Raw genomic sequence first — 17500 nt, 5'->3', positions numbered from 1 at the left:
AAAATATTCTTAAACGTACTTTGTTCTCTACCTCTGCAGTCACCTCTTTGATTTTTTTCTTAACATCTTGTGTTAAAAGGTTCATCTGATTTCTAATAAAATCCAATCTGTCAGTCTGGTCCTCCCTCTCCTCCAAGGAATAAATCCTAAGGTAGCATTAAGAGACAACAACACACATTTAAGGGATGTATACAAAGAACAAAAGCAACTAAGCTAGCCTAAATGTGCTCACAAAAAATATATCTAATCGTTTAAAGCATTTTAAAAAACAAAAACCCTAACAGGTGACAATTTATGTTAGGAATAAATTAGAATATATGGTTAAAAATATGAAGGATTAAAATAAAATTAACTCAGTCATTGCTTCTACTAAAAAGATAAGCTCCATGGATGCTGGGACCACCCTCCTTTCTGATCTTCTGCAATGCTAGGAGCCAAGGAGGTACTCCAATATTGGGTAAATTAGCAAGATTTCTGGCATAAATCATATCTTGTTTTCAAAGAAATGTTTGGGAAATCCACAAAGGGTAAAGCAAACGTATTTATTGATCAATAGCCAATTGATAATTCTTATTCTTAAACTGTTACAACAGAGCTCAAATTTCTTTGGTTTAATCATTTTATGCCACCACATAATAGCTTGAGAAAATCTCTTTCCCTCTGGAGAGGATCCATCCACTCCTAAGAAAATTCAGATCATTCTGTTACCAGGCCTGATTCCCTATGTCATGTCTTTCTCTCATATCTTGCTAAACTGGCTTGTATTCTGGCTATATTTTCTGCCTTAATAAAAAAAATTAGGAATCTCAATGACAAAACTTACATTTGAGTCATGACTTCTTTGTAATATATTTCAACATTATCATCCATAAAAGGGCACAAGGAGATACTTAATAAATCAAAGATAGTTTGGGTATATTATATATTTGACCATGTTAGATTTCTGACCATGGAAATCTGTGTGATAACCAAAAATTAACATTCTTTCACTGGAATAAAATGAATCCATACCTTTTTTCTGCGGCTGCCACGTTTATTGCATCCATTATGTTTTTCACAGTATCTATTATCTGTTTAGCTCTGATAGTGTGCTGTTCAAACTTTGTTTTCACTGCTGACTGCGAGATACACTCCTGCGAGGGGCCCAAGCCACAACACATTACTGTAATTCCATCCCAACATGTTCAGGAATTTAAAACACAAAAACTTGCTGTTATCAAATTAAAATCCTCCCCTCCAAACAAACAAACAACAAAAACAAAAATCCAAATAAATAGAAGTACCAAGCATTTATCAACTCAAAACTTTAAAATATTTAACAGCAAGCCTATATATATCTTTGTGTTATGTTCTCACAGTAATGTGCATTATCAATTGCATAACATAAAATTATAAAAAGAAAATGGATAAGTATGGAGACATAATGAGCTAAAAATTCCAACATAAAGAAGCATAATTTCTGTTGTGTGATCTGCTTATTACTTGAACCTACTTAATCTCAACCTAATATAGTCCAATTTTAGCAGGACTACAATACAGGAAGTGTAAAATCTTTTCCTATGGGGTTTCCCTTAAATTTTGTTAAGAATTCTATTACTTAAAAAACTTAGGCTGAAATATGCTAATTGTGAAAATGGCTAAAATCACAGATTTAAAGCAAACTCAGATTTTGAAGACTTGCACAACATTCCTGTAATTTTCAAAACTATGAAAATAGATCTATCTGCTTTTAGACAAGTATAGTGTCATCATATGACTCCACTGATTTCCTCTCCTGAGTCTTAGGTCAAAATCAATCGTTTCATCAACGTAGGGGTTAATATTAATGACTTTAATACTCAAACAGCTAAATTGTATTATTTTCAAAGCAATGCAAGAAACAATGCATTGGGCCAAACAGTCTGACATGAAGATATGTTTTGCCTTCTGTGAGACTGGCTTGGAAAAGGTGGGAAGATACCAAAGAAACTTAGTTTTCCTTAATATTAACTTCTTCAATATTGATTTTCAGCTTTTACCATTTCCCAGGAGGCTAAAATGAGATCCTTAAATTTATTCCTGGGAAGATGAAGATTGAAAAGGACGATGACGACTCTCTGCTTACCAATGAAGGCTAGCACCTTTTGTCTAACTTATAAAAAAAAAAAAAAAAAAGCCAAGTCTTAACTCTCAGTCTCAGAGAGCTATTTAGAACACAGAGTCCAGTGACCAAGATCACTTTACAGCCAATATGTGGTAGAAGCAGGACATAAATGAAGGTCTTGTGGGTTTTGAGGTAGATTTGGTGTCAATCTGGTAAAAAATACCTATGCAAGTTTTTTAGTTAATTTAGTATTTAGTTTATTCCTAATCACTCTTCATTATTTTTAAAACTATGATGAAATTTCCTCAACTTTTACTTTTTAGATTGCATATTCTTAAATCCCCTTAGTTTGCCCTCCCTCCATATATCCATCTGTCTTGTCTGAGATATACAGAAAGAAGTACTCAATTGGAGCACATGAAGATATGGTATCGAAAGATTCTTTGAATTAAAAGTTTCAAACTAGGATGATTAATGAGTAGATCCTGGATCCTCATTATCTGATGAGCTCAGAGTTTAATTATTTCCCCCCGTAAATACCTGATCCACTTCAAACTAAGCTGAAACTCCAATTCCTATTTTGTTATCAAAATCTCTTCTCTCACAATATCATGGGAAGTTTGGTGGTTTGGTATGGTATAGGAGAGAGAAGCATTCATATTTTTAATACAAGTAAGGCATCCTACACCAGGGATGTCAAACTGAAATGGAAATGGGGCCACTAAACATTGCTATGGTTCCCTGAGAGCCACATAGTAACTTAGAAAAACAATATGTTAACATTATCTATGTTTTACTGTATTTTTACTAATTTTGTTGAATATTTTTCAGTTAATTTTAATCTAGATCAAGCTGCACTGGGAAATTTGTGGGCCATGTCCATGTGTTTAATGCCTCTGTCCTAAATAGCTGAATGTTTTTCCTTTTTTTAAAAATTGGCAACAAGTATTACTTTATTTAAACAATAAAAATGAAAACAGCCCATTTTAAAGGGTTGTAAACTACCTCCTGGAGACAATTATGGATACACCTCCCAAATTATTATACCTAAAAATTATATGATGCAAGCAGAAAAGATAAATTTTACAAAGAGAAAAGAATAAAAACAAAAAGAATGATTAAAAGGCAGGCAGCGCTCCTCGATGAAGTAGATCTAGGTTTCAGCCATGAAGATTCAGTTTTATAAGGAACAGCGCAATTTAAGAGCTAGACTGGGTAGGAAAGAAGAGCTCCAAAAGTTAGTGACACAAATAGATAGATTAAGTCAAAAAAATAAAAGACCACCAAGAATAGGAAAAGACACATTTCTCTATAATAAAACTGTTATTTTTAAAAAAGAGAACTTAAAGACAAATTTATCACATTTCAAATACAAAATCTTTTACTAAATTTGTAAAAAATAGCATTTGAGATCCATTCGGTAATAAATTTGATGCATGTATTTTTCTATACAATCCTTGCATTCACCCTTTATGTATTCATGAATACAAAACCCAAAATAACAACATGCCAAATTATCCACAGAACTGGTACATTTGTCTTCTTGGCCTAAAATGTATCCTCTTTAGGCAATCGTAGGACTTCAAAGAGTCTCAAAAAAGGAACAAGCAGACCAATTATGTGAAGTCCAAAGCTTACTTAGCTAGCTACCTAAACCCACCTAGATGCTTCAACATGGGCAGCCTATGCAGTGATATACCTAGATTTTTAAATTAATTTTAGGAATTCCATATTTCACAAGGCATACTGGCAAAGATCAAATATTACATCGTTTCTATGTGAGACATATATGCAAGTTCAAAAATCTAAATTAAGGCTCACTTGACTAAAAAGAGCCAAAAAAGTAACTGGGGAGAAAAGCAGTTCACCAAACAGTCTTGAATGAAAGAGTTAGTATGAAATGTAATGAAGTTGGTTTTAAACAATTAAAGGAACAATATTCATATTTCAAACCTGTATTTAAAATCATGAATATCTGCCCTGTCTACTATAAATAACTATAAAATTATCAATAAAAACATAATTAATAATCCCCAATCAGAACTGAGTTGGAAAGGTAACAGAATGGAGTAACAGCAAGGATTATTTTCCCTCCTAATCTTCAACTCAACTCCATTTAGGACCAACCTAGTTCTTAAGAAAAGTCAATCATCATGTTTTTAAAAATTCATTTCTTTCTAGATTAGCCATTTTTTTAAGATGTTCATGGGCCATTAGAGATCTTCAGTACTTCTCACATAAATCCATGGCAAAAACAACAAAACAACACTCATACACAAGCTGTGTGTGTGTGTGTGTGTGTGTGTGTGTGTGTATTTATTTGAGCAGTATATTTTATGGCAATAATCTCAAACATCTCTAAAGTATAAAAAGAATTATTGTTAAGGGTGTAATTAAATGCTGAAACTGCTTTCAGGCCATACAATTTTCTTGAAAACTGGTTACCTAAAGATTAAAAAAACCAAAATGAAAGTACCAAAAAGCTCCCCAAATAGATTATTTTAAATAGCCTAACTACTGATCTAGCCCACAGTCTATTTCCATTTACCCCAACTCTCCTCTGGGCCATATCCTTGAGAAGACATAAAAGGTACACAATACTGAATGAGGATGGATCCTAGAGCTATGATTTCATTAGCTTGAGGAATTCTCTGATAAGGAAAAACCCACTACCAAATGAAATGAAGCTTCATTATGAACCTAAGTAAGTTGGGAATAATCATTAGTGTACTGCAGTGTACTTAGTTAGGTACATGTGTTTTAGGAATAGAAGGGATTAAAATAGCAATTGTGGAAATTGGGTGAACCACAATGACTTCATCTTGTGACTCAATTTTGGAGCCAGCTGAGTTCCCTCTCTATTCAATTATGAGTCTAATTCATTTTCTGTCTTGTGAGAAAACTTTATCTAATTGTGAAAACTTGAGAAAACCTTATTCTTATTGCCTTATTTGAATCCAGCCCTATGGGGCTGGGAAACTTGGACTGACCACCTTTCCTTTATGCTTAGAGACTCTTAACAAAGGACTTTCTTTATAATGACCAGAGACCCAGTCACATCCCTAAGACTGATGAAAGGAATTGTCTTCCAGTTGTCTTGACTGAACTAGCCCCAACCTGGTCAGTTATTGTTTCTACGCTTTGTTCCATGTTTGAGAAATGGAAAATACCTTTCTGAATTCAGGGTATTGCACCTGTTCACTCTCCCCCTCCCTGCTAGGAAAGTCCCCAATCTTTCTTCCAATTAGAAATCAGATTAATTCTTGTTGTGTTATGTCCTTCTAATCAGTTGGTCTTTATTTGATTTTTTAATAGAAAATATTTTGTACCTTTTGTTCCTTTTCCAATAGACATTTTTTGATGCAATTCAATTGTTTACACCATATATATCCTGTTCATGAAAAGGTCTCATTAGCTACAGTTAATGATCTTTACTATGTATTATTTTTCACCTTGTAAAGGCTGAGGTTTCTTAAATGGTTTTTGTCTTTACGTATGCCTGTATTTTATTAGTGCGGTCAGTACTAACTGATTTTATAGTTTTTCTGTATACAAGAAATCTTACAAGTCTATACAAGAAGGACAGAAAACAAAACTAGAACAAGGAATATCCTAAGTCTTATTAAAAATCACTGGTTCTTGACAATTAAACTAATTGAAATTTAACTGGCATCATACACTATATATGCTGTACTTCCCTTGCTTACAAATGATTTTCTTTTTGATTTCCACAACCCAGCCAGTGGATGGCATCAGTCTCTTCTCTGCAACCCACAAATGTGGGAGAGTAACCTCAAAAAAGCTAGGAAACTTTAGATTTCTTGCCAAGGTACTCAAAAACAATATTGGAACTTAACTTTTTCTGACTGAGGACAACTTTTTTAATCCACTATTCCAAACTACCTACTTCTAAATGCAGTGATTGAAAGATGGAGAGAAAAACTCTTTTCATACAACAAAAGCTCAGGGTTTAACATGGTCTGCATAAGATAGAGAGGTCAAATTCCATGGTTACAGCCTAGTCCCTCGACCTGTCGGTCCACTCCATCACATCCCTCAGTGTTTGAAGGATAAATGAAGCAAAGACGAACCTTCTGGCCAAGAGGCCAATTAGAGGGAAAGTTTAATCAACCAGTTCTTCAGGTATGCTTGAGACAAGAGACCATCAAAATTCTTAACTAGTCCCCAAAGAGCATATATTGTAATACTATTCTGGGCAACAGGTTAGAGTTTCTCCTGTGTTATAATCCCTCAACAGCCAGAGTACAAAGAGGAGAGATAACATAAAGATACTGGAGAGGGCCTTCAATTCTGGAATTTTAAAGTCTCCTTCTTTAAAATTCATTTCTGTAGGCCAAAATGTATGTTCCAATAAAACATAGGATGTTTTTATGTTCGTTTACTGTAATAAATCCTTATTTTACCTTGCTTTACTATATACCTTCTTATGCTCACTCTATCTTCTACTAGTTCTGACCACAAAAAGGGACTGAAAGGTGATTCTCTCATTTGACCTTCCCCTGCCTTTGTAATTTAACCTACTACAAACTATTGGGCAGAGATGAAGTTTACATGGTTTTAGAAGAAAAAAAGTGAATGGAATATTCAAAGTAGTCTGATAGCATATGCAGGAAGAATATTAAAAAATCTCTTTTTCAGCTTCTCCACAGTTTGCAAAAATGACCATTTCTCTAGCCTAAAGAATCCTTCCAGACTTTTCAAAATATGTTAAAGACCTTTCTTAGGGAGACAGATGAAGGACAGAAAACAAAACTAGAACAAGGAATATCTTAAGTCTTGTTAAAAATCACTGATTCTTGACACCATAAAAAGATTAACCTATGACCTTTCCCATTCAAAAGTACCCTCTTTCTCCTTCTTCCTATTGTCCTATATGGAAAACCAACTTCAAATGGATTTTTAACATCTTGACATTTTCTTTGTTCAAATTTCCAATCAAAGGGATGTTATCTCAAATCATTTTAGAGGAGACAGATATGTTCAAAACACAGAAGAATGCTGGTTTAGACATTATTTTCTTGAAGCTAGAAATGTCTGGATATTAGAATAATGATAATAAGACTGGCAGACCTGATCTTAAAACAGAGTACAATGCACGTTTTTTCTTCACCACAGATCAGGAATAAAACCTAATACAAATTCCTTCTAAAATACACAGAAGCAAACTGTCCTTGTACTCTCCACTCAAAGCTTGCAAGTTAACTGGGTCCCAGCTTCTTCCTGGCCTTCTTGTGATCCACAAGGACTGACTGAATGGGTTGTTAGAAAGAATTAATGGAAACAACAGCAAGGTTTTGTATTACTTTACCACCTACCTAGGAAGTTGGAAATCCAAATAAATCCTACCTCAAAGATCTGTTCAAAGTTCTGAAATTCCTGGAATCTTGTCTGAAATCCTTCAGCAAGTGCCCCACCTATAATATTTAGGTAAAGATTCTAATATGAGATTTTTTTAAAGTCAAGCTCATGCTATCTCTAACATTCAATAATTAATGGAGATCCCATCAAACTCTTTTTGGTCAGTGCCACCTACCTCCCTCAGGCATTCCTTGTGCCTTTTGCTTTCGAGCACTGAGAACTTCCTTTGCTGAAACAAAGAAGATGCGATTCTGTGCTTCAGAGGGATCCACAACTTTGAGCTCCTCCACCAAGAAATTCAGGCATCGCTCCATGTGCTGCCTCCGTACCTGCAGAGAGAGAGAGCTTTGAAAATCCACGCTCTCCAATGAGATGAACTAAATCAGTTCCAGTGGAGCAGGAATGAACTGAACCAGCTACACCCAGCGAAAGAACTCTGAGATGACTAAGAACCATTACATAGAATTCCCAATCCCTTTATTTTTGCCCGCCTGTATTTTTGATTTCCTTCACAGGCTAATCGTACACTATTTCAGAGTCCGATTCTTTTTGTATAACAAAATAACTGTTTGGACAAGTATACATGTATTATATTTAACTTATACTTTAACATATTTAACATGTATTGGTCAACCTGCCATCTGGGGGAAGGGGTCAGGGGAAGGAGGGGAAAAATTGGAACAAATTGGCAAATGTCAATGCTATAAAATTACCCATGCATATAACTTCTAAATAAAAAGCTATTAAAAAAAAAAAAAAAAAATCCGTGCTCTTGCAGAAGAACAATAGTCACTGCAAAAGGAGGGTGCCAGTGCTGGCTCCATGATTTCTAACATTCCCCTGCCAGTTCTGTGAGTATTCCTCTAAAAAGGTTAAGAATGCTTAGGCTTAAACATCCAACTTCCATCATGGCCTTCTTCAGAGCCCTATGATATCTAACCTTCAGGTCCATTTCACAAGGCCAGCCAATCAGGGGAATTCACATTTTGGCAGTTCTCCCACATCAGAGTCCCACATGCAACAATCTACATTCTATTGGACAGTGAGTAGTAGAAATTCACTCGTGAAATTTTCCTTCCATGGCAGGTCTACAAATAGGAAATAAGTTCAACCTCTATGATGAAAGTAGTTTTTAAGATATTCAGAAAAAAGTATGACACATGAGGTAAAACTAAAACTACTTATAAAATTATAAAATTAATTTATTAAAATTATTTTATTGTATTATCTTAATATCGTTTTAAAATCTCAAAAAAACTTACTTAGAAATAAAAGGAAAATAAATTCTAATCTTTTCATTGTTTTTACTGTAATAAATTTACTGTGGTAAATTTAAAGGGTTCATATTCAGATCCATATCACATACACTTCATTTTATTCTAAACCAGCGTTCACACTCCAAAGGCAGACCCAGCTTTTAAAATATTTAACTATACAATGCAAATAGATTTTCTGAGCTGATTATTCAATGCTTCTGTGCTCACTTCAGAAATTAAAGAAACATAACTCACATCTTCCATATATTCTGGTTCTGAGGCAGAGGCATCCCAACGGTTATTCAGGATAAAGATATTAGGCTTGGAAAGTCGCTCATTAACCTTGTGAAAAAAGTGTTTTTCCTAAGAGACAAATGAATGAATGAATGAATAAGGTGCAGAACCCTCACTTTTTCAAATTACATTTCAAGGTTAAATTTTAGTTACTGTGATACAAACATTCTGGATCTCTGAAAAATCACCTACTATAAAGGATCTTAAATGATTTCACATGTATATTCTAATAAAATCAATTCATAAACGGGGAAATTAAGAACTGACCTTCAGAAGGGTTACACCTGTCTCTTAGTGTTAGACTTGAGGATCACTCTAAATGCCTTTATGCTAAATCCCACCAGTCCTAGGACTCTATCAGCCTAGGTCTATGTACCTAGGTAGAAAAGAATTGAAGAGCAAGCTAAGGCAAGCTGAGAAGTCTGACACTGAATTGTCCACAAATCCAACAGTGGTTTACTCGCCCCTAATCAGACTTGTCTGGTAAATATCTCTCAATCCTACCCCAACCTAACTCAACATAACATTTGTGTCTCAATGAAGGAGGACCCCGTCTACTGAATAGCTTGGCAAAGGAATGGAAATCTCACATAGCAAAGCAGCCATGCCCAGAACGTACAAAACTGTTTGAAGGTCAGAAGACCTTCACTGAAGACCTTTCTGTCCTAGTCACTTCACCATCTCTGCTTGCCAAAGACCAAACTTGATTTCTGTCACTTTCAGGACACCCTAGTCAGAAGAGGTCAAGGGAAGCCTTGGAAATTCTCCCAGACAAGTCCTCTTGGTACAGAGATCTACTCATTTCCACAGAGCTCCCTAAAATAAATCATTGGGTGGTCTTTCCCCCCAATTTCTACTATTTATCAAAATTAACACTGGCAAAATGTTTCCCAATATTAAAAGACAGTAACTGCTTAAGTCCTACCGTGTTCATTAGTGTCGATTCTGAATTTGCTACCAAAACGAAGACATCAGCGTCTAAACAAAATTTATCGATCCAGCTATCCAGCTCTGTAGTGACATCTGTACCTGGACTATTACAGTAAGATAAAAATGTGGTTATACAATACATTTGAGTGAAATTCAAAGAATTTATTTTTCAAAATCCTTATACTATAAGTGGAAGACATAAATATTAAATAAAATTAGTCCGTACTTTTAACACAGTAAGTCATCCTAAACAATTTCCACAAAGACCTGGTTTCTAGTAAAATCAGGTCTTACCTATAAAAGTGAGATTTATTTCCTAGGTTATAGTATGCTGAAAACTTGCAATCTGCAGTGTTTATTCTACTTATCATCAGGCTCCACTGCTGACCACTCAACATCGGGGTTTCCAAAACATGATGGTCATTTGAAATTGAAGGAAAAATTTAATAGAAGTATAACAGTATTTCTATTACTATGGACATGAAAAAATAAAGCTATGACGGATCTGAGCCTCTTGGGTGCAATGTCCTAACCAAGTTAGTTCTGTAAATTACTTCTTGAAATTTTTCCTATTACAGAGAAAGCCAAGCAATATATCCATAGTTCGTAGACGGTTGTATGTGAAACAATAGGTTTTGGTGAGATCCAGAATATTTTATAATTTTTTTATGGCTAAGATCATTTACACTAGTGTATAAGGTACAATCATTTGATTTGGGCCAGTTTAAACACACTGTACAATGCAGATGGAGAATAACATGGAAGAAAAATATGAAAGGGAACAAAGAGACATCAAGACAAACCATATAATTAATTTTTCAGCTACAGGTAATCGGAGAAACAAAGAACAACTCTACTGCTAGCTAATCTCTTTGGTTGAAAGATGAATCAGATTCAATTGCAGTCATATAATATTTTTAACAAAATCCAAAGAGTGAAACAATTTGCAACTCATTAAGGAATGGACTCTAGGGAGGGAAAAATGTGGAACTCAAATTTTTTTTTAAATGAATGTCAAAAATTGTACTGTAATTGAAGAATAAAATATTTTTTAAAAGGGGGAGGAAGGGTTGGACCATGGCTGATAGCTCATTCCTGAAATAAATAGAAAATAAAAATCCCCAAACTTTGTCCTTTCTACTTTTTAATCAAATGAACTTTTTCTCCAAGATAAATGGAATGGTACTCTTCAATAATGACAACAAAACAATAGCCTTACCTGTCTACTAAAACCAAGTCGTCTCTCAATAATGCACACTTTGCCTTGGGCCAAAATACATGTACAAGACAACCAGCTTTCAGGTCTTTGTCCATATGAAGGGCATGAGCGAGCTGGTTCACAGTCTAAAAAAAAGAAAATAAGACAGCTTCTTCAGATCTTCAAGGGCTATATAAATTTTTTGTGAGCTATTCCTTCTGCAACATCTCAAAAAAGTCAGTGCTATGCTGCTAAGTAGGACACACATTTTCCACAAAAGTAAAGTTTTGAGTTTAAAAAAAAAAGTTATTTATGTTATTTATTTTTTTATCCATTTTCTAGGGTTATTTCTTTATCTAAAATGGAGTCTGTGTGTGTAACTGAATTTTACTGTTGTGAGGACTGAAAAATATTTAAATCAGATGTAAAATACTAGATATTGTGGGTAAAAAAAAAAAAAATCACAATTACTGACTATGCAAGCTATTTTGGCATCAGGTGACTTGTAGTCTTCCTGCTACCAGCATACATCCTTGAGAAATCAGTAAAATTTTCAATATCTTAAAAAATATTCTATGTTGATAGGATTGCCTCCAAGTTTCCTCCCTGAGATTAAGTGTTGAGTATTATGACTTTAAGCTGTATGTGGTTCAGCCTTGGCATCAGAGAGGCAGGAGTTCAATTTCACTTTCTGATACCTGATGGTTATGAAAGCATCAGCAACACTTACCATTTCTCAAGGCCCCAAAGCATCAAACTCAGACTAAGAACATGAGGAGTGTTGGTATGCTATGTCAAAATTTGTACCCTTTCTTAATTAAAGTCAAGACCAAAAGAAAAAGGCTCCCCTCCACCCTCCCCCCAAAAAAGGATTTTAAACAGGTATAAATAGATGTTTATCTCAAAACATGTTGTTGCATTTAGGCAAAGTTTCCTAGCACTAACTTGAGAGAAAAATTCAAAATACTATCATGGTTACAAAGATATTTACATTTCCACAGAAAACATCCTAGTCCTCGTCAATTATGCAGAAAGTAGACAGAATCAAAGAGCAAAGTCTTGAAAAGGTTAATAGTTCCAACCAAGTTTTTCAGTAACAAAGCCCACCTTGACACTTTTCTTCTCGTCTGATCCTTCAGTCATCAGATAGGCTTTATCCCCATCTGTTCCTTCGACACTCAGGAAGCAGTTTGTTGTGTGACCAATGCCACTGGGAAGGACTTTGTCCCATAACATCGCATTGATGACAGAGCTCTTGCCGCTACTTGTCCTGAATCAAGAGAACACAGGAAAATGAGAATGAGACAAATGCTTTGAGAATAAAAACTCTTCCTCTTCAAAACTATCTGGGGCCTGTGAGATTTTAAGACTCAAAATGTCAAACCATATTATGACCATGCCCAGGATCAGAGTTTAAGATTCTTCTCTCCCTTCCCCTCCCCTCCCCTGCCCCCTTTCTTTCATCCTTATCCCTTTAAATTTATAAATATTTAGTTTTGAAGTTTGGGAGACAAGGGGCAGAGAACTTTTCTTTCATGAAGTTCCCTGATGATTGGAACTGGGGAAAAAATATGAAATTGTGCTGGCAGTACAAAACCATAAATCTGTCCCATGTTCTCAGTTAGATGCTCACTGCAGCAAGGCTATCTTCCGATATAGAAATTCACTTGTCCACTTTCCTTAGCAGTCCTTCCACACCTTTTCATTCCTCAAGTCTCCAATGCTACCTAACTGAAATTCTTTTCCAAACTACCTTTCCTCCTTCCCTCTGCCTCCTGACTCCCAATTCTCAGTTAAAATTCCACCTTCTTTGTCATGTTTCTCAGTCCTTCTGACTAATGGTGCCTTCCCACTAGATTACCTCAAATTTATCTTCAATATGACCTGTATGCACATTGTCTTTTCCATCAGAGCTCCTTGAGAACAAAAGCTGTCTTTTGCCTTTCTTTCTACCCTAGCCCTTAGTATAGTGCCTGGCACTTAAATACTAGTTGATTTAACTTGGCTGCTAGTCATCCAGGTCGAAGACAAGCCTCGTCAATTCAACCTCCACAACAGATCTCACATCCAATTCCTTCTCTTCACTCACAAAGCCTTTACCATGCTACTTCAAGCCTTCATGCCCTCTCATCTTGAATATTATAAACTCCTTTACAAACTGGTTCCATCCATCTTTTCCTGGCTTATCATCCACCTTCCTTGCCCTTCACAGAACATAAACTATTTTGTTTTTGTAGTGAAAGCACAGAGCATAAAGGCTGGAAATCAATAACTATTTTTACTCCCACAGCCTCTTGCCCATTAAGAAGATCCTAAGTGTGGCCCAAACCAGATTCAAACATAATTGGGAAATAAATAATTTGACAAAATAAAAAGAGAATAAAATACAGATAATATATTTTAAAATTCAGTGAATATGTAGCCCATAGGGATTCTTATATTTAGCTTAAAAGTCATATTGTGAAAGAAAACATAGCTCTCCGACCCTAATTAAAAAAAAAAAAAAAAAAGAAAAGAAAAATAAAGTAAAAAATTAGCTTTTTTCCCCTCATTTTTTTCTTTTTTTAATCTGAATTTTCTTGTACAACATGATAACTGGAAATATGTACAGAAGAACTGCACATGTTTAACTTATATACCTGGGAGTATTCATTTTGTGATCTCTTCCAGATAATCAGTGGGTTCTCTAAATTTTTACCCTCTAGTTCTAGAATATCAGGAAAGTTTTCTTTGATAAATTCTTCAAAGATGATGTCCAAGCTCTTTTTATGGTCACTTTTTAAATTATCTCTGCTGGATCTATTTTCTAGGTCAGTTCTTTTTTCTAATGAGATTTCATTTTTTTGTTTTGTTTTGCTTCATTGTATCTTGATTTCTCATAAAGTCATTAGCTTCCATTTGTTCAACTTAAATTTTTCAAAAATTATTTTCCTCAGTGACCTTTTGTACCTCTTTTCCCATTTGGCCAATTTTGCTTTTTAAGATATTCTTCTCTTCATTCTGTTTTTGTATTTCCTTTTGCAGCATTCTTTTTTTTTTTTTTTTTTTTTTTTTTATTTTTTTGCTTTTTTTTTTTTGTTTTTTTTTTTGGTTATTTTTTCACATTTACCATTTCCCAACCCCTTTTTTCAATTTTTCCCCCTCTTCCCCCCCCCCCCCAGATGGCAGGATGACCAGTAGATGTTAAATATATTAAAATATAAATTAGATACACAATAAGTATACCCGACCAAAACATTATTTTGCTGTAGAAAAAGAATCAGACTCTGAAATATTGTACAATTACTTTTGCAGCATTCTTAATTCTCTTCCTCATTTTTTCTCTTTCTCTTACTCCATTGTCAAAATCCCTTTCGAGGTCTTCCATGGCCTGTGACAAATTCTTATTTTTCTTGGAGGCTTTAGATGTAGGAGCTTTGACTTCGTTATCATTTTCTGAGTATTTTGCCCTTCCTTGTCACCACAGTAGCTTTCAATGGTCAGAATTTTTCTGTTGTCTGCTCATTTTCCTAGCCTATAACTTGACTTTTTTTTTTAAAAAGAATCAGACTAATTTTGATAGCCTTTTATTTACAGGTTATATGTATGGGTAACTTTACAGCATTGACAACTGCCAAACCTCTTGTTCCAAATTTTCACCTCTTACTCCCCCACCCCCTCCCCCAGATAGCAGGATGACCAGTAGATGTTAAATATATTAAAATATAACTTAGACACACAATAAGCATATATGACCAAACAGTTATTTTGCTGTACAAAAAGAATCAGACTCTGAAATATTGTACAATTAGCTTGTGAAGGAAATCAAAAATGCAGGTGGGCAAAAATATAGGGATTGGGAATTCAATGAAATGGTTCTTAGTCATATTCAGAGTTCTTTCACTGGGCACAGCTGGTTCAGTTCATTACTGCTCTATTGGAACTGAGTTTTGGTTCATCTCATTGCTGAGGATGGCCAGGTCCATCCGATTTGGTCATCATATAGTATTGTTGTTGAAGTATATAATGATCTCCTGGCCCTACTCGTTTCACTCAGCATCAGTTCGTGTAAGTCTCTCCAGGCCTTTCTGAAATCATCCTGTATAACTTGACTTTTAAGACTTTGTGAAAGTAGAGCTCTTTTTCCAGGGTGAGGGAAGTCCCAAGCTTCAGGGGTTTTGGGCACCTCTTTTCAGAGATGCTTTTAAGACCTGACCACAAGCATTCTTTTCTGCCCTGGAACTTTTAGCAGTGTCTCTGCCCCACTATAGCTGTAAGATCAAGTGTGCTAAAGCCACAATAAAGGTAGCTGTGAGCAGAGGCCTCTAGAAGCTGCCATCGTCACCACTGCCCACTCCTGGTTTCCCAAAGCCCTCCCATCCTACTGACAAACCTTTCCTGCTGACCTTCCAAATTGTCTGTAGTGTCTGGGCTGACAAATCCAGAAGCTGCCAGATTTGGAGGTCCTTAGGCAGATTCCCATTTTGCTGGTATGGGGTGGGAATGGCACTGGCACAGCCTGCACCAGGACTGAATCCTGGACTCCCACCCTCGTGCCACAAATCTTTCCTGCTGCCCTTCTAAGTTGTCTTCACCTAGAAAATGTTCTATTCCATTTTGGGAGGTATTCTGATACACTAAAATTTGTTTAGAATCATTATTTAAAGGAATTTGGAGCAGTTTGGGGGAGAGGTATGGCAAGTTTCAGTTTTTAACTCCACTACCTTGGTTTTACCTCCAAAAGAACAAACTCTAAAAAGACCTGAGGATGCATTCAGGTACAAAGGAAGAAGCTGATAAGGAGATCCTGGGAGAGATAAGAGATGACAAGATCAAGAGCAAAAGGAGGGATTAGCTTTATCAAGGAGTAATATTACCCCTTCTTCATTTAAAAAAAAAGAAAAAGAGAAAGAATGATAATAATTAACTCTGCAAAGTATGGGGAAGATTAAAGTCTTCTGTAACTTGAAAGGATGCTGACATGACTGAAAGCTTGAGAAGGGAAAAGATCTGGGAGAGTAAAACAGACCAGACCCACTAGGTCCCATATATACCAAATATTCAACACGATATTATGAAGTACAGTGTGGTACAGTGGAAAAAACAGTGACTAGAAATCAAAATATGAAAGCTCTGATTTCCTATAATTTCCCAGCTATGTGACTCAAAATAAGCCATCATCTTAAGTCACATTGTTCTCATCAGTAAAACAGGTCTAGGGAAACTCCTGCTCTGCCCAACTCAGTTCTAAGAGTCAATTGCTAAAAGATATAAATTCACTTTATGAATGAGAAGCATTAACATTCTGGATATGGCATTCCACTAGGCATATCTCAGGCAAGAATACTGTGCTCCTTGTTATGGCATACACCTAAGCTAATCAACATCCTTCTCTGAGCTACGATGCCTTTTGAGTCTCTCACCCCCATAATTTCCATTCTGATAACATACCATAAAATAGTGGTACCAAACTGTGCCAGATAAAATTTTTTTTTTAATTTAATAGCCTTTTATTTACAGGTTATATGTATGGGTAACTTTACAGCATTGACAATTGCCAAACCTCTTGTTCCAATTTTTCCCCTTTCCCCCACCCTCTCCCCCAGATGGCAGATGACCAGTAGATGCTAAATACATTAAAATATAAATTAGATACACAATAAGTATACCTGACCAAACCGTTATTTTGCTGTACAAAAAGAATCAGACTCTGAAATATTGTACAATTAGCCTGTGAAGGAAATCAAAAATGCAGGTGGGCATAAATATGGGGATTGGGAATTCAATGTAATGGTTCTTAGTCATCTCCCAGAGTTCTTTTGCTGGGCGTAGCTGGTTCAGTTCATTACTGCTCCATTGGAAATTATTTGGTTCATCTCATTGTTGAAGAGGGCCAAGTCCATCAGAATTGGTCATCATATAGTATTGTTGTTGAAGCATATAATGATCTCTTGGCCCTGCTTGTTTCACTCAGCATCAGTTCGTGTAAATCTCTCCAGGCCTTTCTGAAATCTTCCTGTTGGTCATTTTTTACAGAATAATAATATTCCATAATATTCATATACCACAATTTATTCAGCCATTCTCCAACTGATGGGCATCCACTCAGTTTCCAGTTTCTAGCCACTACAAAGAGGGCTGCCACAAACATTCATGCACATACACGTCCCTTTCCCTTCTTTATGATCTCTTGGGGATATAAGCCCAGTAGTAACACTGCTGGATCAAAGGGTATGCACAGTTTGATAACTTTTTGAGCATAGTTCCAAATTGCTCTCCAGAATGGTTGGATGTATTCACAGTTCCACCAACAATGTATCAGTGTCCCAGTTTTCCCACATCCCCGCCAACATTCCGCATTATCTTTCCCTGTCATTCTAG

The 17500-nt window shown here is 35.6% G+C and overlaps 1 protein-coding gene across 2 annotated transcripts in view; it reads right to left on the bottom strand.

The window, feature by feature from the left end:
- MFN1 (mitofusin 1) overlaps nucleotides 1–17500 on the bottom strand; it is a 46064-nt gene that overhangs the window by 15104 nt on the left and 13460 nt on the right. For both annotated transcript variants that reach the window (XM_031957703.1, XM_031957702.1), the window contains exons 4-11: nucleotides 12248–12410; nucleotides 11162–11286; nucleotides 9938–10046; nucleotides 8974–9081; nucleotides 7638–7791; nucleotides 7451–7518; nucleotides 1012–1133; nucleotides 20–146 (exon numbers count right to left, since the gene is read on the bottom strand). In XM_031957703.1, the coding sequence (XP_031813563.1) occupies nucleotides 20–146; nucleotides 1012–1133; nucleotides 7451–7518; nucleotides 7638–7791; nucleotides 8974–9081; nucleotides 9938–10046; nucleotides 11162–11286; nucleotides 12248–12410 (976 nt within the window). The remainder of the gene's footprint in view (nucleotides 1–19; nucleotides 147–1011; nucleotides 1134–7450; nucleotides 7519–7637; nucleotides 7792–8973; nucleotides 9082–9937; nucleotides 10047–11161; nucleotides 11287–12247; nucleotides 12411–17500) is intronic.

This window comes from Sarcophilus harrisii, chromosome 3 (genome assembly GCF_902635505.1).
Source record: "Sarcophilus harrisii chromosome 3, mSarHar1.11, whole genome shotgun sequence".
In the NCBI taxonomy this organism is placed as follows: Eukaryota; Metazoa; Chordata; class Mammalia; order Dasyuromorphia; family Dasyuridae; genus Sarcophilus; species Sarcophilus harrisii.
The sequence above is the reverse complement of the archived record's forward strand: the minus strand, read 5'-3'. Positions and strand labels throughout refer to the sequence as shown.